The sequence below is a fragment of the Varanus komodoensis genome, unplaced genomic scaffold (genome assembly GCF_004798865.1).
Source record: "Varanus komodoensis strain SLA01 unplaced genomic scaffold, ASM479886v1 scaffold87, whole genome shotgun sequence".
Classification (NCBI taxonomy): Eukaryota; Metazoa; Chordata; class Lepidosauria; order Squamata; family Varanidae; genus Varanus; species Varanus komodoensis.
Genome location: NW_025336565.1, coordinates 2,065,429 through 2,088,829, shown reverse-complemented (window position 1 = coordinate 2,088,829; position 23,401 = coordinate 2,065,429). Strand labels below are relative to the sequence as shown.

The window sequence follows — 23,401 nt, the reverse complement described above, 5'->3', positions numbered from 1 at the left end:
GGGGCGCGGTGCGGCGGCCCGAGCAGCGCCTGCGGGCGGGAGGGCGCGGTCAGCGCGGCGGCGGCGGCCCGGCCCGGCCCGCGCTCGGGTGCGGGGAGCGGAAGCGGCCGGCGGACCCGCTCGGGGCGGGAGGAGGCGCGCCGGGAAAGCAGCCCGTACATAGAGCGCGACGCAGTTGCAGTTGTGTACACGCGCGGAAAGACACAGTTCGCACCTCCCATCATTTCATTTCCAAATCTCTCTGCATAGTACAAAATACACGTATAATTTAATGTTTTTAAGGCAGCAGCAGACAGAACGAGCCTCAAGGGGCTGGGACGTCGGGGGCCGGTCTCCGGGGCGCGTGCAGACTCGCGCCCCCCGCATTAAGGCAATTCCGTCCGAGCGGCTCCGACCCCTTGAACACTGCGCGTGCGCAAGAGCAGACGTAACACGGAGAGGCTGCGTGACAAGGGCACGTGTAAGCACGGCGGGCTCAGGCGCGGCTCTCTGCTTGCCCCCGGCCCCTCTCGAGCGCCGCCCGGGGGAGCAGCGGGCTCCGGTTCCGGCGTCCGACGCGGGCGGGCGCCGCCGCGGGGCGCGCTGTGCAAAGGCTTCCCGGGTGGGCGACAACGGCGCGGGCGAGGGAGCCGCTCCCGGGACGGCCGCCGGGCGCAGAGTGGCGCCGGGCGCTTCGCCGCCGGGTTGCGGACCCCCCTTCCCTTGCGGGCGCCCCTGCCGGGGTGCGGCGCGGCTTGCTCAAGTGCACAGAAGCGGGGCGGGGGCGCCGCGACCCCGCGCCTTCCGTGCGCGGCGAGGCACGGGCGGCTGCCCCGCGGGGCGCGGGCGAGGCTGTTCCAGCGCCGGGATCCAGGCGGGCAATTACTTGGGGCAGGGCCGGGCCGGGCCGGGCCGGGCGGCGGGAGGGGACGGGGCGGGCCGGGCCGGGCGCCCCCGCCCTCCTTCAGCAGCCGCAGAGCTTGTGGTAGGCGAGGCAGAGCAGCAGCAGGACGCAGACATAGAAGACGCCGAAGCCCGCGAGGTGCTCGGGGGGGCCGGCGGCGCGGGCGGCGGGCAGGGGCGGCGGCGGCGGCGGCGGCGGCAGCAGCAGGGCCTCGAGCAGGCGCAGCAGGCCGCGCGCGTCGCCTCGCAGCAGCAGCGGCGGCAGGTCGGCGGCGCGGCAGAGCGAGACCTGCGCGGGAGAGAACGGGAGGCCAGTCCGGGCGCGCACGGCCCGGCCCTCCCCTCCCCTCCCCTCCCCGCCCCCCTCCCCGTGGCCGGCGGGCGCGAGAGACGCCCCCGCCCGCGCCCGCGCCCCCTCGCAGCGAGCCGCCTCACCTCGGGCACCCCCAGCCGGCGGCAGGCGCCCAGGAAGCGCTCCACGTTCTCCCGGCGCTTGGCGGCGCTGAGCCTCGGCTTGGGCAGGAGACAAGGGAGAGCGGCGGGTCAGCGGGCGGCCTCCCTGCGGGGCGGGCCGCCCGCCCCCCGGCCCGGCCCCCCAAGGCTCACCGCGGCAGGCGAGGGAACGTGGATGAAGGGCACGGCCCGCGGGCACAGGTGGTTCGCCAGCTGGCAGAGGACGACCCCGTCGGCCAGCGCCTCGCCCAGGTCCCCGGCCAGCGTGATGTTCAGCTGGGCCTCGATGGCCTGGCGGGAGAGAGCAAGGGCGGCAGGTGGGCGCCCGGCGCAGGGGCCGGGCCGGGGGCTCCAGCCAGGAGCCAGGTGGGCGGGGGAGGCCGGCACGGGGCAGCCCTCGGCCTCCCCGAGCCCTGGCAGTGGCGGCGGCGGCAGGACACGAAGCCAGACAGACAGACAGACAGACGTGCAAATGTGCAGGATTCAAGCGGGTCACACGGTGCGGCTGTGAGAAAGTGCCCCCTCCGGAGACGCGCCACGCCCCTGAATCCCCAGACACCCCGTGGTGACGCGCGACGGACCCCACCCCACATATTCTTATAGCCTGGATAAGAACCCCCCATTCGGAGCCTCCTCCTGTGCCCCCACTGGGCCAAAGAGGGCTCTGGGACCATTCCAGTCCGGATTTCTGGTCTCCCACGTGCCCCCGTGAGCTCCCCCCCTGGACCGGGCCCCCTGCGCATATGCCCCAGCGACCTGCCAGCAGGGACTGGCCGCCTGCGGGGAAGGGCAGGAGACGGTGCGGCTGAGCAGCCCAGCAGCCCGTCCTCCCCCAGCCCCTTCCCTGGCTCCACCACATCCTTCCTCAAACGGGGCCACCGGAGCGGAACCACATCTGCCGCTGCACCGTCCGTCTCCTTGCGTGGCAGCGGCAGGCACGATCCCGGCGGCTTCGCTAACGTTCCCGGCACGAAACCTGCCTTGGCGCGTCCGTCACCAGGACCGCGCTTGCCCGGGGAGGGTCTGCGAGGGGCCCCATACCTTCCGCAGCTGGGCTGCGAGTCGCTGCTCCTGCCACGCCTGCGACTCGGGGGGCGGCTTCAGGGGGCTGCCGCACTCGGAAGAGCAGAGACCGGGGGAGAGGGAGCCTGCAAGCAGAGAGCCCCGATTCGTCCGAACCCAGGACAAGCCCACGGCCAAGACGGCTGGCACCTGCGCCCGGAGGGTCCCGGCACACCCGGGCGAGCCCGCCATTCGAAGGGGCCTCGGGAGGCACAGTGGGGGCTCAGCGGCTGCCTGCAGGGCTCCCTCCCCGTGGGAACCGGGCCTTCCGCCTGGCAGCCTAGAAAGGAAAAGGGTTCGCACGGAAGGAGGACTTGCAGCGCCCTGGCCTGAGTCCGCTATTAGTTCGGTCCAGCTTTAATGTTAATTTAACTGTCTCCTCTTCGTGGCCCTTGCTCGAAGCTGCAGTGAGTCCCGGCCGTCCGTTCCTCCACGAGTGAACGAGGACGGCTCCCCACCGGCGAGCTGCAGGTCGGGCGAGCCCCGAGCGGAGGCCCCCTCGCCCCCGGCTTTCTGAGCCCAGAAACGGGCACGGGAGGCCTGAGGATGGCACATGCCCCGTCAAGCCCCGTTCTGAAAGGAGCCCACTGAAACGCCCCCTCTCGGGCATCTGGGGCCGGGGAAGGGGCAAAACGTTCCGATCCTGCGGACTGCCTGGGCCAGGGAGAAAAACAGACCTCGTGGCAACGGGCGCGCACGCCCGGCAACCCTTTCCGCAAGGGAGGCGCCCGCGTGCCTCGGTTTCCCCGCACAACCGGCATTATGGCAGCTGTCGAGAAAAGGCAAGGCAGGGGGGACCCAGCTGGGCGCTTCTCTCAGCCCAGGGCCAGGCTGGCACCCGGTGCCACTGACCCCGTGGGCCAGCCGTGTGGAACTGGGCCGCACGGCTCACTGGCCGCCTGCACAGTGGCCCGGGGGAGCCCGTCCGTGGGAGGTTCTCCCTCCAGCGCTTACCAGGGTCCCTCCATGGGGCATCGTGCCGGGACGAGGAGTGGAAAAGGAAGCTGGACGGCTTTGGCGCGGAGCCCGGCTCGCGGGAGGGAGCGAAGGCCGCGGGGGAGCTCGGGGGGTGAGCAGGGTCTGCAGAGGGGAGGGGGAGGGGGCTCAGCCAGGAACGGCTGGGGGGAGCTCACATGGAGCCAAGTGCCGGGCCTAGAGGCTCGCAGCCGGGCCCGGAGGCCGCGGCTTCTCTGCAGGCCCCCTGCCCATTTCCACCAACTCCCGAGAGCGGAGGGGAGACTGGCAGAGCACCCCCTGCACCCCCTGGCCGGTGTCCCCCCCCCCCGGTTCCGGGCACAGAGGGGCCCCGCTCTGGGCTGGACTTACCAGCGTAGCCCGGGGCTTGCCGGAGCGGACCAGCCGGCTGCTCAGCTCCCTGCAAGAGAGCAGGCAAGGGGGTTGGCTGGGGGTGCCGCAGGCGGCGAAAGAGCTCGGCGTGCACCCCGGCTGGCCTCCAGCAGGAAGGCTCCGCTTCGCCGCGGGCGCCCGAGGGCCCCCGCAAGGCCCGGCCCATTTCCCGGAGGGAGGCCACGCTCAGGCAGAGCCGCGGGGGCGGGCGCACGTGCCCCCCAAGTGCCACCGGGCCGTACCTGGCCGCGACGCTTCAGCTGCAGGGGGCCGCCACAGCTGCTGCTCTCCGCCAGGCTGCTGAGGGGAGGAACAGCGTCAGAGACTGGGGCGGCCGGCCTGGGGGCTCGTGCCGCTGTTTCTGGGCACGCCACTGCCCCCCCCGTGACCCCGGCCCTCCCTCCGCTGCTGGGTCTGCAGGGGAGCCTGTAGCCTCCAAGAAGGGGAGGGGAGGGCGCTCCTGGAGCCAGGAAGACGGGGGGCCGAGGGGCCCCGGCTCAGCCTGCTTGCTCCTCGCCCTGCGTCAGTGAAGCGAGCGGCCCGCCTCACAGGGCTCTTGGGGGGACTGGCTCACGGGGCTTGGCAAGCAGGGAGGCCCCTGGAGAAGTCCCCCCGCGATGGCCCCCCGGGAGCGGGCTCCCCCCGGGGGCAGTACCTGTCCCGCGCCTCGCTGCCCTGGCTCCACAGGGGGCGCAGCTGCGCCTGCAGCTGCTGGCGCTCCCGCTCCTGCCACAGCTGCAGCACCTCGGGGTGGCGGCGCTCCTCGCCGGCCGGCTCCGGCCGGGGCAGGCTGGCCTCTCCGCTGGCCCTGCGGGCACCCGAGAGTCCCGGTCAGAGCCGGGGGGGGGGACTGGGGTGTGCCGTGGCTGGGCTGGCAGAGCAGCCGACGGCAAGCCCGCCCGGCTGCGGGGGCGGCGGGGCTACGAACGCCCCGGGGCCTCGAGCGAGCAGCCCCTCCCTCCGCAGGAGGCAAAGCCCACCTGCCCCAGTGCCCTCCAGCACAGCAGTTCTCCCAGGGCATTCAGGGAGGGGAGGGGAGGGGAGGGGAGGGAGGTTCAGGGCCCGCTTCCTGCCCCCCTTTCTGGCCCACAAAGGGGAACAGCCTCTCTGGGGAGCTGTGGGGCCGCCCGGGGCCGCTCCGCACCTGCTCGGCCGATGCGGCTCTGCAGCGCCCGCTCTCCGGAAGGAGCTCCTCGCAGCCGCCTGGAAGAGAGGCGTCAGGGTCCCGGGAGGAGGAGGCCGCAGGGCCGAGTGTCCGGACGGCCGGCTCCTCGCGCCCCCGCTCGCCACCCGCCCCGAGCCGAGCGGGCCGCAGCCCCCAGGGTGGCGGGGCGAGGCGAGGCGAGGCGGGGCCTTCCTCCTGCGCCCACCCCGGGGCCGGTCCTTCGCCCTCCTTGGGGCTGGCCGTCGTCCCTGGCAGGACCCCCCGCCACCTCCTTTGGCTCGGGGCCACAGCCGCCCCGAAATGGGGCCCTGAGCGCTTCGTGTGGAGGTTGGCCTGCGGCATTGGCGGGCTCCCTCCCTGCCCCCCCGGCCATCCAAAGCCTCTGCCCCGTGCCAGCCCCTCGGGGGGCTCTGCCCGCCCCACGGCCAGTCCTTGCACGCTGCACCCGCAGGGGCCAGGAGAGGCCAGCGGATGAAGCCGCCCGAGTCCCACTCACCTTGGTGGGTGCCGCCCCCCGCAGGACACCCTCCAGCCTGCCCGTGGCCAGCACCGAGGCCGCTGGGCTGCCCTCCTCCTCCTCCTCCTCTTCCTCCTCCTCTTCCTCCTCCTCCTTGTTGAGGCTGCTGTCGATATAGTCCATCTGCTCCAGGTCGCCAGCACCGGCTTTGGGAGGAAACGGCTTACTGGGGGCGTCCCTCTTTTGACCCCCACCCCGCTGGGCAGTTCTCGCCGGAAGTGCCGAACGGCAGCCGAGCCGGCCCGGCTGCCCTGCCCCGAGCCAAGCTGGCTACCCACCTGCCCCGCCGTGCCTCTGCTTGAGTTGCCGGGGGTCCCGGGAGAGCTCCGCGATGCGGAAGGAGAGGTCGGAGAACTCATCCGTGGACTGTGGGGGCGAGAGGAAGGGGCGGCCTCAGGGGGGTCCCGCTGGCCCCTTGGACTGACCGCTGAGCCGGGCCTGAGTCCCGGGCAGCCCCCATCAGAGGCGCCAGCCCTGTCGCGCAGCCAGAGCGTGGCCTTGCGTACCTCGTTCCCCGACCACCGTTTGCTTCCACTGTCGACGCTGTTGAAGCCCGAGTCGAGGCCGCCGTACGGCCGCACCGAGTAGAAGTCCTCCGGGAGGCTGTGGGGGGGCGAGAGGCGGAGGGGGGGTGGCAGTGAGTCGTGCGGGGGGGGCACGGTGCCATGCGCCCCACACTCCCTGCCCCGGGGCCGGCTCCTCTCCAGCCCGGCCCGGCCCGGCCCCTCTGCCTTACCACATTCCGAGGCCGGCGGGGCGGCTTCCTCGCGCCAACTCGGCCAGGTCGGCCCTGGCCTTGCCACAGGCTTGGATGTTGAGGTATTTGAAGATGTGGATCTTGCCCTTCAGGCAGACCTGCAGGAAAGGGAGGGGGCAAGCCCTGAACCCCTCCCCCGAACGAGCGAGCCCCCTGCAGGAGCAGCGCATCGCCCCAGGGAGGCCCGCTCGCGCCCCCGCCCTGCCCGGGGCCAGGGCCAAGGGAAGCCCCCCCCGCCCGGGCGTGCCCGCCGGCCTCGCGGCTGCCCGCCCCGCTGCAGAGCTGCCGGCGCCGGCCCCACATCCCCAGAGCACGTGGGGCCAGGCGGCAGGGGGTGGAGGTGCGGGGCAGGGGCAGGCGTGTCGGACGAGGGTGGGCTGCCGGGGCCTCCTGCCCGCCGGCGCCCCGCCACTGCCGCTCGCCAGCACTGTACCTGCGCAGGTGGCGACTGCAGGGGGTTGTTCTCCAGCAGGAGGCACTGCAGGTGCCGCAGGCGGCGGAAGCAGACGGGAATGCAGGCGACGCGGTTGCAGGAGAAGTCCAGCCGCACCAGCGGCAGCTCGGCCAGCTCTGAGGGGCAGGGATGCCGGGTGAGGGGGCCGCGAGCGGGGCGGGCGCCCCACGGGAGGCACAGGGGGCCCGAGCGGGAGCCCCCCGGGGGCGCGGGTGGCGAAAGGGCCCGGCAGGCACTGACCTTCCGGGAGGCGGCTGAGGTGGTTCCGGCGCACGTTGAGGTCGCGGAGAGACTCCAGGCCCCCCAGCGTGGCGGGGAGCGAGTGCAGCTCGTTGCTGCTGACGTCCTGCCCAGAGAGCGTGCGAGGGCCGAGTGAGCCAGACCCCCCGCGGCCCCAACCCGCCCCAGGGCACGGCCGGGGCCCCTGCGGGGCTCAGCCAGGTCGCCCGCAGGCGCCATCCCCGACTGCCTCCCGGGCTCGGCTCGAGGCGGCCCTGCCCGGCCCCCGGCGGGAAGGGCGGCTCGAGGGACCCCGGCCCACGCGGCGCTGGCGCTGCCCCGTCCCCGCTGCAGGCAGCAGCAGTCCTGCTCGGGGCCTCCTTCCGGGGGGGCGGGGGGGGCTCGCTCCCACACAACGCTGGCAGCTGCCCTGTTTGGGGCAAGGCGGGCCGTGTGCGATGTAGCCTGACTGGGGGCCGGGCGACCTGGCCAGATGGGGGGGCTGCAGCTTGGAGGGGCTCTGCGAGTTCTTCCCACGTGCCCCCCCCAGTCTCCAACTGGCTTGGCTTGGTGCCCCCCCCCCGAGCACTCCCCCGTGCACTCACCAGCTGGCGCAGGCTGCCGAGGGAGCCGATCTCGTCCGGCAAGGCGGCCAGCTTGTTGCTGCTGGCGAGCAGCACCTTCAGGGGCAGGAGGCAGAGGCAGGCGGGCAGGGAGACCAGCTGGTTCCGGCTGGGGAGGAAGGGGTGGCGTGAGGCAGGGGGCCCCGGGTGGCCCAGGCCCTCCGCCCCCTCCAGCAGGCCGCCCTCGCCTCCCGGGGGCCGGCAGAGCCCGCCCCGTCCTTCCCGCAGCTGACCTGAGGTTCAGGTAGGTGAGGGCCTGGAGGTTGGCGATGGCCGGGGGGATGCTGCGCAGGCAGTTGTGGTACAGGCTCAGCCCTTCCAAGGACATCAGGTGGCAGGTGTCCTCGGGCAGCTCCGCAAAGCGGTTCCGGGACAGGTCTGCGGAGGGAGAGGGGATGACGGCCCCGAGCGCCACCGCCCGTCCCTGCGGGAGCCGCCTCCCCCCGCTGCAGGAGCTCCCAGTGCTTCGCCACACCGCCAAGAGCTGGGCTGGACAACGCAAGCGGGGCCGGGGAGCCCCTTCGGGTCCCGGCTGGAAGACGGGTCGAGGCCTGTCCAAAGGCCCCCAGACGGCGGGCCGTGGCGGCCCGGTTCATGTCTGCCCGGCCCACGAAGTGCTCCCTGCTCCCCCCAGAGCCCCTCCGCCCGGAAACCGAGGGGCAAGAGCACACGCCGGCGCTGCGGGGACCATGCCGCACCCAAGCCGGAGCGCCGTTGCCCCGTGCAAGACGGGGAGCCGCGAGCACGAGGCCTCTGCCCTCGCGCGGGGATCTCCCGGGAGAAATAAAACCGTGGGGCGCTCAGGGAGGCTCCGTGTACCCCCAGGTCCGCCAGAAGGCCCACGTGCGCAGCCCCCGCCAGCCAGGTCGCTGCAGCTCGGGAGCAGCTGCCCTGCACTCCCCTCGCCAGGGCAGGAGGCCCAGCCTGGGGGCGACCCGGCGAGCGGACCCCTGGCAGCTCTGGCTCAGAAGCATTCGGGTCTCTGCCGGAACAGCCCCGGGCAGCCTGGCTCCGGCGGCCTCACGCGCAGGCCTGCCACTCCCAGTCCACCGCGGCCCCCGAGCACCGTGGCTGGCCTGGCGGGAGTGCCCTGCCCGGGGAGGGGCTCCACACTTGTGGGGCCGGACAGACTCTCGCCAGGAAGATGCCTGGGGGGGGAGGCGGCGGCCTGGTGCCCGGCCAGCATGTGGAAGCAGGGGGCCCTACCCCTCACAGCGAGGAAGGGCCGGGGGGCGCCCTGGTCTGGACACCGGGAGACCCTCCTGCTGCACTTGGGGCGGGAATGGGAGGGCCGTCCGGGAACAGCGCCCGGCCCCATCCGCTCTGGGCAGGCCACGCTCCCCTGGTGCTGGGAGGGGGAAGGCGGTGGCACGACCTCGCCTGGGAGGGCAACCAGCCACGGAGCCATCGAGCCAGCGCTCCCTTCGGCAAGGCAGGGTGGCCCTCCTTGGTGGGGGGGCACTGTGGGGAGGCCTGGTGCCCTGGAGGCGCCATCATGCCGTGGAGAGTCCAACGTGCAGCGGTCCTGCTCCAGGAAGGAGGCGCAGCCCTGGCTTTCCAGGGGAGCAGGGCTGTTGGGAGGGGGCCTTGCGGGGGCTTCCGCTGGCAGGGCTGCGCACGCCGCGACACCGGGCGGCAGCCAGGGAGCCGGCCCGCCACCCCCACCTGCGGCTCCCTCGCGGGGCCACACCAGTCCGTGCCCCTCCGCCGGGGTGGCCCGATGGAGGCCCCTTCCAGGCGAGCCCCCGCCCACCCACGGGCAACGGCAGGGGGCCAGGTGGGGCCCAGCCGGGCGCGCTCTCCGTCCCGCGTGCAGCTGCGGAAGAGCCCTGCTGGGCTGGGCTGGGCTGGGCTGGGCAGAGAAGCCGCGGCCTGGCTCAGGGTGGCACGGAGACGGCCCCGAGTCAACAAGAGCGCCGGGCCGGCCGGCCCACGCGGCAGCCCTGGACACAGGCCCCCACTGTGCGTGCTCAGCCCGCTGGGCCAGCTGACTCCCTCGTCAGCCACGGGAGCCGGCAGGGGCGGAGGACGGAGCGGAGGGCCCGGGAGGCTGCGGGGGCCACCCAGGGGCTCCCCCCGTGCGGAGGCGCCTGTGCTGCTCTGCCAGCAGCGAGGCGACGCAAGCCAGACCCGAGCCACGGGCCGTGTCGCACCACCCTCCCAGCCCCACGGCCGGCGAGGCACGGGTCTCGGGCCGCTCCGGGGACGCCCTCGGCCCCCGCGAGAAACAACAGCCTTCCAGCGCCCTTTTTCGTTGCTGCCCAGGACGGCATGGATCCCGGGAGGAAGGGACGTCTCCCAGGCCTGCAGGCGGCCGCTCGCGGAAGCACGGCTGCGAGAAACTCTCGCACGCCGGAGAAACATCGGCCCGCCGAGGCTCTGGCCCAGCGGGCCGGGGAGAGCGGGGGAGCCAGCTGTCAGGACGGCTCACGCGCCCGCCATGACGTCGGCCGGCCGGCCTGGACAGACAGATGCGTGCAGTGGAGGCGAGCGCAGGCCTTCCCTGGCTGCCAAGGGCCCATCCCACGTGAGCCGCTGTGGGGCAGGGGTGAAGCGCGTGGATGGGGACGTGGGCGACCCGAGTTCGAGTCCTCGCTCAGCCTGGAGCAGCTGGGTGACGTGGGGGCTGTCACTCTCGGCCCAGCTTACCCTGCAGGGCTGTTGTTGTGGGGAGAAGATGGAGAGCAGGAGGAGACGAATGATGCACGCTGCTCTGTGTTCTTTGAAAAAGGGGAAAGCTGGGATCGAACCCTACGGAACAAGTCACTCCTCCAAGGCTTCAGGACGCGCTCGGCACCCGGCCAGCCATGACCCGCCTCCGCACTCGCGCCCCGCCCCCCGGGCACTCTGGGGGGGGACGGCAGCACGGGCCAAGCCCGGCCCCCCGAAGCAGCTCGCGCCCACTCGGGCCGGAGCCATCCCACCTCTGCGGGCCAACGGGCCCCCGGAGAAGCCGTGCCCCGGGCAGCGAGGGCCCGCTCGGCGTGGCCGCTCCCTCTGGCGGAGCCCCCACGCCGGCTGCCTCTCCGCCCGCTCTGACGTGGCACAGTCCCTCCCTGGGGGCAGCGGGGAGCACCATCCCGACAGCCACCTCCTCGGTCGCTTTCCTGGCGGAGCCCAGTGGGGAAAGCAGGGGGCAGCCGCAGCCTGGTTGGAGTGCCGCTCGCACCCGCGCCACGTGCCGGCTTGAATATCCGTGCCGGGCCATGTGGCGTCACCCGAGCCCAGGCACAGAAGGGCCGAGTGGGGCCTGCGCGGCCACCGGGTCCCCCGCAGGGCTGCCAGCTGCACCTTCCCGGGCGGGGGGCTCTCTGGCTGCCCCCCGAACGCCTCCGGTGTGGGAGAGCCCACGGCTTCCCCCAGTCACTGGCGCCCTCGGTGGCCGGCTCCGTCAGGAAGCTCCTCCTGGCGGTCAGCCGGAATCCGGCTTCCGGGAGCTCGAGGCCGTCACGCCGTGCCCTGCGCTCTGGAGCGATGAAGGGGAGGGCCTGGCCGGGCGCTTTGTGACGGGAGAGAACGAGCCCCCGGCACGCCGTCTCTCCTCAGGCGCCTCTTCCAGAGCTGAAATGCCCGGTTTTCCCATCTCTCGCAGGGCTCCGTCTCCAGTCCCCGGATCATCCCTGCTGCCCCCCCCCCCCAACCTTCCTCCAGGGTGCCTGCCTTTCTTGTACCGTGGAGCCCACAGCTGGGCCACGGGGCTCTGAACAGCCGGATGCAGGACCGCGTGTGACCGGGGGCCATGCGTCTCCGGATGCTCACTCGCGGAGCGCACGGGCCGTTCTCGGAGCGAGTGAGGATTGCTCCCGCCGCGCCGCTCTGGCGCCCAGCTCCGGGCGAGGCGATGCGCGGCAGCCACAGCTTCCGCATCCAAACACTGCCTGGCACACCCGTGTCCAAGACCCCCTTCCCAGTCAGCCAGTGCGATCTCGGTTTCCGTCACCGTTTACGTGACTCTGGGCCGCCTTTTGCTTGCTGTTTCGGCGCGTCTCCCTTTATCCCTGCCTGTGCGAACCTGCGGAGACGCTTCTGGAGCGCTTCGCAAACCCCTTGTCTTGCCTGCCCGACGGAGCCAGTGTCATTGGCGTGCTCGGCCGCCTGCCCACTCGCTCCTGCTGCCCGGCCACACTGGGCAGCCGCGTCCACAGCCAGGCCTTCCACTCGTTCCCGCGGACGGCGTTTGGTTTGCAGCCAGCCGCCGACCCAGGCGAGCCCACTGCCAGGCCGCTCAGGCGCCTCCGCCGAGGAACGCCGCCAAAGGCCGGCTTGGAAAGGGGCGCTCTCCGCCGGCTCTCCCACGGGGCAGCAGGGAGGGTTTGGGGAGGGGAGCTGCCTGCGGGGGAGCTGCCGTGCTGGGCTTCGCCGTGTCCGGCCATTTCTCGGCCCCCCGCTCAGAGGCTCGCCCTGGAGCATCTGGCGCTGGTGACGAGCGGCTTCCAGGAGCGCCCGGGGGGGCCGTCAAAGTCTGCCTGGAACCAAGCGGGTGGGCAGAGGCGGGACGGGGGCTGCCCTCCTCCACTCCCCTGCCTGGCTTCCTCGCCCAGCCTGGCACCCGAGTTCGCTGAGCAGCCCCCTCCTCACTCCCGCAATCCTGCCTCAGCAGAGGCCCCAGCTCGGAGAGGAAAACGCAGCGCGAGCAGCGCCTTCCGCCAAACGGAGAAGAATCCTGTCCCCGCAGCCCCCCCCACCAGGCTGGCCAAGTTTCCATGGCTCCGTGTTCAAAGCAGGAGCACAATCTGCACCGGAACCGCGGCAGGAGAAGCGCCTGGGGCGGCAGGTGCAGCCGGGCCTTCTGCACGCAGCGGGTCGCCTCCTTGCTCTCCGCGCATGTGCGCAAGCGCACGCGCACACTTGCAGCAGTGCCAGGCAGTGCCGGCCGAGCGCTGCCCTCCGCACGCCGCCCCCACGCCGGGAGGGAGGGAATCCTTGCAGCGCCGCCGGGAGGCTCTTCCAGCCCGCGGGCGCCCGCTTCCCTCAACGGTCCAGAGGGACCAGGGCGCCCGCAGCCTGACACAGAGCGTCACCGGGAGAGAAAGAGGACGAGGCGCCGGGGAGGCCGGGCACCCGGGGCACCCACGCGAGGTGCAGGCGGTCTGGGAGGATCGAGTTCGGGGGGCGCGCTCTGCAGCAGGGCAACCTGTTCGCTGGCACTGCCCGAGGCTCCCCCTGGCAAGATTTTTATCTAGCCAGGGCGGCTTGTTTTATATTGTATGTTTTATATCGTATATTTGTATTTTAACGTATATATTTTAAAATGTTATTTTAATTTATTGTTGTAAGCTGCCCCGAGGCTTCGGCGAATGGGGTGGCATAAAAATGTTTTAATAAATAAATATAAAATAAGATCCACAGGCTTGTTGCTGCCACGGCGGGGGCCGCGCCCAGCGGGGCTGCCAGGCAGGGGAGGCCACGCCAGCCGGGCCCCTGCCGCTCGGCTCTGCCGCTCGGCCTGCGTGTCGGGGAAAGGGCCCTGCGTGCGCCAACACGCGCGGGGCGAGGGAGGGAGCTGCTGCACGGGCTGGGACCACTCAGTGCCGGGCGCGTCCCCCAGAGTCCAACGCGGGGTGCCGTCCCCCGTCCCCGTTTCAGTTGCGTCGCCTCCGACTCTGCAGCGCCCCCTTCAGCTGGGGCAACCACAGCCGGGCAGCTTCCTACCCGCAGCGGCGGCCCAGAGCGAGGCCAGGCCGGCCTCCGTGGCAGCCAGGCGGGCCCTTGCCGCCAGGCCTCGGCCTGCGCCGCCTTTGCCCATCTCGTCCCTCGCCTGGGTCCTGGCTGCATCTTTCAGAGGAAGGTGCTCCTGGGCCACTCGCAGCCTTCTGGCGCAGAGCGGATCTGGGGGCCTGCTGCCCGCCTTCCGCAAGGCCGGCGACTCCTTGAGGAACCCGGGCCGGGGCTGCCCGCGCGCTCCGCTTGCCGGGGAGGCGAGGCCTTCCTCTGTGGGTGCCGGCGCTGGCCTCCGTTCCCAAGGGCATCCTGCCAGGGACGGGAGTCTGCGCCAGGAAGGCAGGCGGGAGGAATCCCTCCCGCCTCCGCGCCCCCCAGTTCCCTCTCGACACCCCGTCGCCCCTCCCGTCCGACGGTCCAGCTGCCTCGGGCAGGTTTCTGGCTTCCGACAGATTCCGGGAATCCTTGAGCACCGGCCTTGACGCCGCTGGCGACGCGGTCCTCGGAAGGGCCCTTCCCGCCCCACCGCCAGCTGCACGCCGTTGCGCCCCCGTCCCCGTTTGAGCAAACTGTCTGCTCTCTTAAGGAGGCCTTCTTCCCTCTAACGGCTTCCCTGGCCCTCCTTGCTAGCCCCTCCGGCCCCTTGTGGGCACGGGGACCCCTTCCTAGCCGAGACAAGTGCACGAATGCAGCTCCTGTCATCGTCATCACGGCCCGGGGTAATTTCCCGGCCTCGGGGAGGGATTGAGCACCCTCCGAGTCCTCCTCTACCAGCTCCCTCCTTCTGGGGAGAGCTCCTCTATCGAGTCGAAGGCACTGGGCTGGACCTGCCCGGCCACCCTCTCGAGTTCGTCCTCCGGCGGGTCGGCCTGTGGAGCCCACCTCCCCTGCAGATGCCGCCAGACCCGCTCGGGCAGCTCCGGGGGAAAGCGGCTGGCCCCACGGCAAGCGTGGCTGCCACCAGGGCTTGCGGGAGGGGAGGCGGCGCCGCGGACCCCCCATGCAGGCAAATGGCCCCGGCTGGAGAGGATCAGAGGAGCGGGGCGCTCAGCGCTTGTTCCCGTGGGGGGGGGGGCACAGCTGCCGCCTCGGGACAGGCCTGAGCCATTCGAGAACAAAGGGGAGCTCCGGAAAGAGCTCTCTGCTAAGCAGGCGGGAGGGGGAGGCCCACCGTCCGGGGCCTCCCACGGGCCTCCCACAGGGCTTCCTTCCTGCCTCCCAGGCCCCTCGGAGGTGGGGGTGCAGGGCTCCTCCCCCTGCAGCCTGTGCCCCTTCTCCTCGGCCGCTGGCGGCCCACCATGGCTGGCCCAGCCAACGGGGGCTGGAGGGCAGGCGTGGGCTCCGGTGGGCTCCCTTTCTTAACAGACCGCCGGCGGTAAGAGAAGGGACAGGGAGGCCGGCCAAAAGGCAAAATGCAGACAGGACTGGGCAGCCGGGAGCCTCCTGGGCCCTTCCGCCGGGCCACCCCGGCCCACTCCCTGCCACTACCCCAGGGGGCCGCAACACCCCCGGGCCTGGTGGCCCCGGCCGGGGTGGTCCAGGGGCCCTCCGAGGGGTCCTTAGGGCCTGCCCGCCCAGCGCCCCTGCCCAGCTGAGGCCCGGGGGCAAGGCTGGCCACATGGGGCCCTTTGCCCCGCAGAGCAGGCCCCCCGCAGGCGGAGAAATCCGCTGGGGGGCGCTGGGGCTTCTCCTTGAGGGCGGCACGTGGGCTCAGGGACGGCTGCCCTGAAAGCGGATCTTTCATGCAGCTGCCCCGGTCATCCATATTCGGCTCGGGCAGCTGCCCTCCCCTCCCCTCCCCCTCCCCCAGGGCCCGGACCCTCACGGCAGCTGGGTTGGGGGGGGCAGCTTCAGGCCCCTGGCGTGAAGGAAGGCTTCTGGCAGCTCCAGATGTTTCTTTCTGGCCCGGAGACGGGAATGTGGAGCGGCGCTTGGTGGGGGCTGATCCAGCCGGGCGGGGGGGGGGGACAGTCTCTGGTCTGGGGCCCGGGACGGCGGCGAGGGCCCTGGGGGAGGAGGGAGCCTCCCCGGCGGGGCAGCCCGTGCCACCCTCTTGGCACGCCCGCCCGCCCGCCCGCCCACCCCACCTGCGAGGGCCACTGCGCGAGCCCCGCCTGGCAGCTCTGCCCTGGGGGTGGGGGGCAGCGGAGCCGCCCGGGGGGCCCGCACTGCGCAGGAGCGACCCGCTGCCTCGGGTGCCAGAGGGGAGCCGCTGGAGGGGCCTGCGAGGGTGCACGGTGTCGGCGTCTCCAGGGAGCACTCCAGACCCGTGTGCCAAGCCCCGTGGACCAGCGTCCGCCCGATCGGAAGGCCGGGGGGCAGCGCATGGGGCCTGGCGCGCTGGCCAAGGGGTGCCTGCGTCGGCCGCACGGGCCTCCCCCGCTTCCAAGCCTCGAAGAGCCCGGCTGCAGAGCACGCGGCCCACCCACCCGCTTGCCCCCCGCAGCTCCGTTGGCCCAGCCCTGCCCCGGCCAGGGGGAGGTCCACTCCCGCGACCTGCCCTCCTGGGACGCCAGGCCAGTGCAGCTGGGAGGAAAAGCCCCACGCCGGCCTGGGGGCCACACGGGTTGCCAAGGACGCGGAGGGGATTCAGACCTGCAGGGGAGGCGGAAAGGCCGAGGACCCACGGGGGGGGGGGGGTCCCAGCCCACCAGGTGTGCCCCCAGCCGTGCCAGGCGGAAGAACCTGCGGGAGATGGGAAGGGACGCTCTCTGCCTGAGCCCCGAGGGCCGCAGGGACCCCTCGGTCGGGCAGGAGCCTCCGCCCCAGCCCAGGGAGGGTCTCTGCCCCTCACAGGCTGCAGTGCACACGGCCCCTCTGCCCTTTGGCCACCGCAGCCGGGTCCCTGGCCCCACAGACGCCTCCCGGCAGCCCCGACTCTGGCGGTACCAGTTCCCCACCACGTGGCCCTGCTGACGGAGTGGGTGGCGTGTGTGTGCCAGCCGTGCCACACGTGGTATGTGGCGCCAGGTGCTCCGGGCGGCAGCGTCCGTGCCCGGAGCCTTTCTGGGAAGGAGCCCCGGGGGGAGAGGCGGCGCGAAAGCGGCAGCGACACACATGCAGTCCGAGGGAGCCCCGGGCGGCCTCGTCCCCAGCACAGGCCCCTCCAAGCCCGTCCTGCCAGCTGGGGCCGCAAAGGCACCCGGGCAGCTGTGGCGAAGACCCCCCGGCTGACCAAACCACAGGGCGCCTGTGAGGCAACGGCCGCGCCAGGAGGCAGATGGGGGCGCAGAGGCACAGCCGGCTGTGGGAACGCGCTTTCCTGCGAAGCCGGGGCCCCGGTTCAGTCTGGCCAGGGCCGAGGAAGAGGAAGCTGCTCCGAGTAACGGGGGGCCATCTAGTGTCCAAGGCACCCCCCCCATTTCTTCTCCGCCTGCACAGGATGGGCACCTTGGAAGACGCGGCTGGCTTTGCCACAAGAATGAAGGCGCTCCGGGCCTTTCGGTTTCCACCCCACCCGCAGGTGGCCTGCAAGCAGCCAACCGGTCACGGCCCTTTCGGTGTCCCTGGAGTCGGCCACCCCGCCCAGCAGACACCCCCGAGATCGCCCTTCCCCGGACCGGTGCCCCCCGGATGGATGGGCGTGCCGCTCCCAGCCAGCCGGGCCGGAGGGGCAGCTGGACTGCGGAAAGCCGCCCCGAGCCGGAGGGCAGCCGCTCCCGGAGGAGCCCTTCCTGGCTGACCGGCTTCTGCCGGAGCGGGCCGCTCAGACAGCCTCCCCACATTCTCCAGGATGCGGAAAGCGTCTCGGAAGCCAGGGAGGTCCTTCGCGAGCGCAAACCATGAGGGGCTCTGCCAGAGGCGTCGCACGTGGATCCTGGCGGCGAGGCCGACGGCTGCCCAGGCTGGCGCAAAGTGCCTTCGGCGCAGGCAGGCCTCCAGGATCGGGAGCAAGCCTCTTTCCTGGGACGCTGCTGCCCTCCCTGTGGAGGTGGGGCTCCTTCCTGCGGCTTCGGGAAGCCCGCCAGGCTGCCTGCGCCGGCCCGAGCCCCAGCAGGCAGGCGTGGCTCCGGTCCTGCCTCTGGAGGGGGACGCGGCGTCCATGCCCCACGCCCCACAGCCGCTCTGCTCGGGAGGAAGCGCACCTGCGAAAGTGGCCAAACCGGCTCCTGGCCCGTCCAGGGGCCGGCTGGGGCTGCCCTGCTCGCTTCAGACGCAGGAGCTTTCAGGCCAAGCCGCTGGCCCACCCGGTGTGGCGCGTGGCCCGTAACCTCAGAGAAGGGCGGCCGGGGGGGCGAGGGGGGCTGTCGGCCTCGCAATCAGCCGGGTTGCGGGGGCAGCTGGCCAGAGAGCCGGACACGCCTAGCAGGCAGGCCTCCCGCTGCTCCCTGTGCGGGGCCTCGGCCGCCTGCCCACGCAGACGGGGAGCTGGCTGGAGGATGCTGGGAGTTGTAGTCCGGAGCATCCGGAGGGCGGTGGGCTGGCGGGGAGGATCCCCAGAAGGGCTGCCCTCCGTCAGTCAGCTGGGGCCCCTCGCGGCCGCGGCTCAGCGTGGGAGGGCACTGGGGGTGACAATGCCCCCCATCGGGAGCCCCTCCCAACCCCATCCCTGTGGGCCCCCTGGGGGCGGCAAGACACGCACCGGCTCCTGCTGGGCTTTGGGCGGGGGGAAGGCCGCCTCTGCCTTCTCTGGGGTTTGGACTACAGCTGCCGCTTTGCCACGCCAGCTGGGGCTTATGGGAGCTGAGATCCAAGGCAACCACAGTGCACGGACTGTCTGCCTTCTCAAACTGTTTTAGCCCCTTGTTCTGTTTGCTTTTTAAATATGCAGTTGGGGCTGTTTCCTATGCCTGGGATCGGAAAAATGAGATTAAAATAGCTGGAAAGAGCGCTGAGCGTTGGCAGAGCCGTGGCGGAGCAGCCATCCCAGGGGCCGGCTCGGCCTGGGCCCAGCAACGGGCGAGCCACCCGTCTCCCCCCATGTCTATGGGCCGCCCAGTCAGATGCAGAGACGAGGAGGAGGAGGAGGAGGAGGATGGGGGGCCCACCCCGCGTCCCCCTCGAGTTCTCCCCGGAGGCCTGCCGGCGCTCTCTGTGGCTGGGCCGCGCAGGGGGCAAGGACCAGCGGGGCCACGCTCCCTCCCGGCCTGGGAAGCGCGGGAGCAGCAGCCGCCGCAGCCCTGGTGGGGCAGGCGGGGGTGCTGCCCCCGGGAGCAGGCGCAGGGTGTTCTCGGCCTCTGGTGAAGGAAGGCGCACGAAGCACGGGGCACTCCTGCGCCGAGGGGGCCGGGCCCACTGCTGCCGGCCCCCGCTCTGGCTGCAATGCCCGAAGCGCCCCCGAGGGCTCCGTCCGGGTCCGGGTGCAAGCCCGTCCTGCAGGCTGCGGGCGAGTCGGAATGACCGGCACGCAAGACCGGGGGCCTCTCCGAAGCAGACCAGGGCGGGGGCCGAGTGACATGCCCAGCGTCACTACCGTCGCTCGCCTGGTGCCGGCGAAAAGGTCCCGGGGTCGGGTAACTGTATGACCTCGCTTGCCAGCCTGCCTCCAAAGGCACAGGGGCCTCGACCGGATCGGCCCCCTCCGTGCAGCAGGGCCCTCTGCCCCCACCATCCAGCCAGGCCGCGGTTCCCCCCCCACGAGGCGACAGCCTCTCCCAGCAGTCGGCGGAAGCACCTCAGGGAGTTAATGACACCTCCGGGCAGAGCAGCCTGACGATCCGGTTCGCAGGCACCGCCTGGAATTGCGCAGGGGCACGTGCAGCGGGGGCCAGGCTCTGAAACCCGAGGACCTCGGAGATCACCTGGGCTCCACCGCGCTCACCGGCGGTATTCCTTTAAGGTCACCTGGGAGCAGCCGGAGGTGTGCCTGGCACGTTGCCCAGGCCACGCCACGCACCCGCCAAGCTCCGCTCTGAGCCACCGGCATCTCAGCACCGCGGTTGCCAGGCAACGGGCCGGCCACCCACCCATCTCCATCGCTCCCTAGGCTCTTCCCACACAGATTGGCTTACCAGGCGCCGCGTGGAGGAGACGGAGGCGAGGGGCTCGGCCACGCACGCCGGCTGCGGCTCTCCGGGGCTCAGGGCGGCGGGAGACCGGCCGAGGATCTGGACCGGCCGCCACCCACCGACCCACCGGGAACACAACTGTCCCCCACGGCCAGGCAGTGGGAGACGGCCTGCTAACTCTCGCTTGTGAATGCAGGCCCCCAGAAGGGGCCGGGGGCTTGCAAAGCTGGCCACCGCTTGCCAGGGTGGCAGTGAGGGCTGCCGCTTCATCAGTGGCCCTGAGGGCCACATGCTGGCCTCCGGAGCTGGTCGAGCGCTGGCTGCTGACTGACAGCTAAGCAACAGGCGGGGGGCGGCCGAGCCCCCCCCCCACCCGTCGCAAGGCCCCAGTTGGCTTCTCCGCAGCAGAGGCAGCTCCAACAGGCTGGGTGGCCTGTACCTCTCACGCAGCAGGGCCTCACTGGCTGCTCTGGCCCAGCCACACCTGCCCCGTTTTGCGGAAACCCCGGAGCAGTGCCCAAAAGCTCAGTCCGGGTCCCACTCTGAGCAGAGCGACGCTCAGGGAAAGCAGAAGTGAAGAGCGGAAGTGGAGGAGAAGGTCAAAGTCCCCGGAGCTGAATGACATCAGTCCTGGCAGCTGCAGCCACCGAAGTCGCCTCGGCCTCTGCGTCCGACGGCAGATCTCGCCCAGCAAAGCATCTGGACCGGCCCTCCCAGTGCATCCACACGGGGCACCACTCAGGCCAGTCGAGGCGAGGCGGCTGCACGTCAGCCTGAGGGAGTGCGGCGAGCCGACCGGCACAAGCCAGCAGGGCTCCTTCGCCGGCCATGCGTGGCACGCCAGGCTCCCACGCCAAGAGGCCGAGCCACGGGGAAAAAAGCCAGCGCGTGGCCGGGGCGTTTGCGAGCGCAACCCGTGCCGGGGATGAGAGCCCACAAGGGCTGCCTCTCGCCTCTGGAGCCGCGGTGGGCAAGGTACAGCTCTCCAGATGTGCTGCTCTACCGCTCCCATGGCCTTCGGACGAAGGGCGCTCCAGACCAAAACAGCTGGAATTCTAGGGACTTTCCTTCGTTTCCCAAGAGCAGCAGGGTCGCCCCAGCCAGGGCAGCTGGTCTCCCACAGCGGAGACCACGCTCCCTCGGGAGCCAGTCCTGCTGACCCACGCCGGACGGAACGGGGGAAGCGGGGCGGCAGCTGAGCAACACGCAAAGCCGTTGGCAGAGCAACCCCCTCCTGCCCCACGCTTGCCTGGGGGTGCAGCGAAGGCGCAGGGTGCCCCGGCCGCCAGGCCCAGCTTGTGGCCTCCCCGGAAGCACTGGCGGGCCGGCCAGCAGGAGGCAGGGCGTGGGCTCCGCGGCCCAGGGGAAGGAGCGGAGGTGCTCAAGCCGCCGCTGGCTGAGGGCCGGCCCTCGGGGCGGAAGTCCCGGCGGCCGGTCCACGTCCCAGGATGAAGCGCCCGCCCTTCGCCCGGCCCTCTCCCAACACGCGGGAGCCGAGCGCCCCCCCCCCAAAGGCAGCCGGGGACGCGGCTCTGGGGGAGCGGTCGGCCACTGCCACAGCCACAGAAGCACGCACAAGATCCGCAAGGAGACGCAGCTCGGCACGGGCAGAGACTGGCAGGCCGCTCGCAGGGCCCCACTCACAGGCTGAGGGCAAGCCTGGGCAGCTCGGTGCTTCTCCCGGGGTCCTCCCGGCAGTGGGGGCTCGGGAGCGCCGCCCCGGCGCAGCGTCGCCTGGGACAATGCCGGATGCTCGCTGCGCCCCCCCGCCCCCACCACAGGCTGCCGGCTGGTGGCGGAAAGCTCTGCTCACGCGGAAAGAGGAACCGAGCGGCTAGGCCTGGCCGCCTGCTCGGGGGAGCCGGAGGACAAAGGGGAGGCCAGAAGGATGCCCGTTCCCCTGAGGACCCAGGCGACCCACCGCCACGCTCAGGGCCGCGGAAACAGGCCTCCCCGGCAAGTGTGTGCGCACACACTTTCTGCTACGGAGAAAGGTCCTGGCAAGAGAGCCCGGCCCGGCCCCCAGCCACCCCTGCTGATCCTGCGCCTGGGCACACGCACACGGCCCGTTCCCACTCCGTTCCCGAATCCCAGATGGGGTGCGCCCAGCGCTCTCTGGAAAGGCGAGTCAAGACGTATTTCCCGAGTCCCGGAGCGAAGGAGAGGCCCGGCAGGCCGGGGTCTCCTGCTGAAGGACCCCCACCCAGCGCAGCCCATGGGCACCCCTCGCAACGGGCAGGCCCCCTGCCTCGGGAACGGCCCCCCTCCAGCCCCACCTCTGCGGCCCAGCCCTCCTGCTGCTGGGCCACAGGGAGCCGCACCTGGCGGGAGCGCTCCCCTTCCTTCCCGCAGTTTTCTCGAGGCGCAGACAAATGGACTGAACACCCCACTGGCCCAGGCCTTCCGGGGCACCGCGTCCCCCCACTGGCCAAAGGGAAAGCGGCCGCTTCGGCCACTGCCACCGGCCAGGGTCCCTCCGTGGGGAAGGCCCGAGGAAGAGGCCTGCCCGGCCTGGTGCCCTCCAGGCACTCCAGGTGGCGGCTGCACTGCCCGGCCGGCCGGCCGGCCAGCGGCTCAGGCACTGCGTCCAGCACTCCTGGAAGGCCCCGTGTTGGCGAGGGCGGCTGGACCGGCACCCATCTGCCTCAGCCACGACCGCGCCTCGTTCTGACAGATCCGGGGCGGGGAGGCGCACTACAGGGCCGGGCGACCCACGGGCTGCTCGGGGCCATGGAGCTCCCCTGACCCACGGCGACCCGCAGCGAGAGCCCCGACGGCCACCCCGCTCTCCGAGCGCGCGGGTCCAGGCCGCCTCATCGCTGGCCTCCCCTTCTCCTGCCCTGCGCCTTCCCCGGCGAGGGCGGTCTCTGCACGCGCGGATTTGCGGGGGACCCGCCTCGCCAAGGGCTCCCCCGGCACCGGCCCCGGCCCGGCCGGCACCGGGAGGCCCCTGGGTGAGCCCCGGGGAGCAACAGGTCCGGACCCAAGTAATCTGCGGCGCGCAGAAGGAAGCAGGGCTGCCCGGAAGTGCCGAGGAAATGCCGACGGGGGGGGGCGCGCGCTGCCAGAGGCGAGCAGGCCCCGGGGGTCCCCGAACGGGGCGGGGCCGCGGGGACCGGGTCGCCCCCGATTTCCCGCAGCACGGCCCGCCTGCGGAGGTGCCGGGAGGACAAGGAAGCAGCCGGCTGCAACCGGCTCCAGCGCGGGCGGGCGGGCCGCCGTCCCCGGGGCTGAGCCCGGGCCGCCACACGGGACCCCCGACGGGCGGCGCCCCCTCCCCGGGTGGGCGTGGCCGGCAGGGGGCGTGGCGTCGGCCGGAGGACGGGGCGGGCCCGGGGAGGAGCTGCCGGTGTCCCGGGCAGGGGGCGTAGCCGCGCCGCTCACCCGCCTGCGTGGTGTCGCTGAGGTCCCACCGCCGGGCGGCTCCGCCGGGAAAGTGCCGCAGGCGCCGTCCCGCCAGGCTCAGGCTGCCCGAGGCCGCCGCTTCTTCCAAGGCGCGTTCGGGCCCGGCGAGCGGGCCGGGCGAAGAGGGGGAGGGCGGGGGCAGCGACTCGGCCCCGCCCTCGCCCGCCGCCATCCCGCAGGCTCGCCCTCTCCGCTGCGGCAGCCGTTGGCCGAATGAGACCTCGGAGGCAGAGCAGGAAGACCCCTGCCAGAGGGGGCGGCGCCCCAGCCCCCGCCTCAGCCTATCGCAGCCTGGCCACGCGGCTCCTCGCCAACCGCCGGGCGCCGGGCGGAGCGTCACCCCCGCCAGCAGCCAATCCGATAGAAAGCGCCGAGCGGGTCTTCCTCCTTTCCTTTCATCAGATGCGGAGGGAGGGACATGGCGGCTTCCGTGGGTGTCCAACAAGTGGGAAGCTCGTGAAGCGCGTTGGCTGCCATCTCAGCCAATCGGTATCCCGAATTCGCCCTGCGGCTTTCAAAGGGGCGGTGCGTTACTTCTTTGACCAATCATTACGCCGACGACCAGACGATGCGCTTATCACGGTGCGCGATGGGGCGAAGGCGGGCTCTCCCACCTGACCGATGGCTCTGGCGCCAATCAAAGCAAAGGCGACGCCCCGCTCAGCTGCTGGCGGCAATGCTTGAAAGACGGACGGAGGGCGCAAGGAGAGCGGGCGGGGGGCGCGGCTCTTTCGGGAGCCCCTTTGGGCCCCTGGAGCGGGGAAAACGGCCGTCCGCGCGCCGCGAGGCCGAGCACCAATCAGAGCGGGGGTCACCGCGGCATGGGCGGGCAGCCGCCGCTTGAAGAGCAGGGCGTGTGGCCAATCCATGCGGAGCGGCCGGGAGGCGCGCCGGTGCCCGACTGACAG

General features: G+C 72.3%; 2 protein-coding genes across 2 annotated transcripts in view; one reads left to right on the top strand and one right to left on the bottom strand.

The window, feature by feature from the left end:
- Nucleotides 1-304: 304 nt before the first annotated feature.
- On the bottom strand, nt 305-22,859 carry LRCH4 (leucine rich repeats and calponin homology domain containing 4). Its single transcript, XM_044417147.1, has 19 exons — nt 22,473-22,859; nt 7,713-7,857; nt 7,462-7,588; nt 6,878-6,983; nt 6,617-6,753; nt 6,163-6,281; nt 5,933-6,029; nt 5,705-5,792; nt 5,406-5,572; nt 4,889-4,947; nt 4,400-4,552; nt 3,987-4,044; nt 3,724-3,772; nt 3,352-3,477; nt 2,377-2,483; nt 1,489-1,626; nt 1,318-1,395; nt 1,126-1,171; nt 305-405 (listed from the first exon to the last, which is right to left on the bottom strand). Exons 1-19 carry the CDS (start codon nt 22,663-22,665, stop codon nt 305-307), a joined length of 2,094 nt encoding a protein of 697 aa, XP_044273082.1. The 5' UTR covers nt 22,666-22,859.
- A 52-nt stretch (nt 22,860-22,911) lies between these two features.
- Nucleotides 22,912-23,401, top strand: part of FBXO24 (F-box protein 24) — a 6,386-nt gene continuing 5,896 nt past the window's right edge. The window contains exon 1 of the mRNA XM_044417146.1: nt 22,912-22,923. Within this exon, the coding sequence (XP_044273081.1) occupies nt 22,912-22,923 (12 nt within the window). The remainder of the gene's footprint in view (nt 22,924-23,401) is intronic.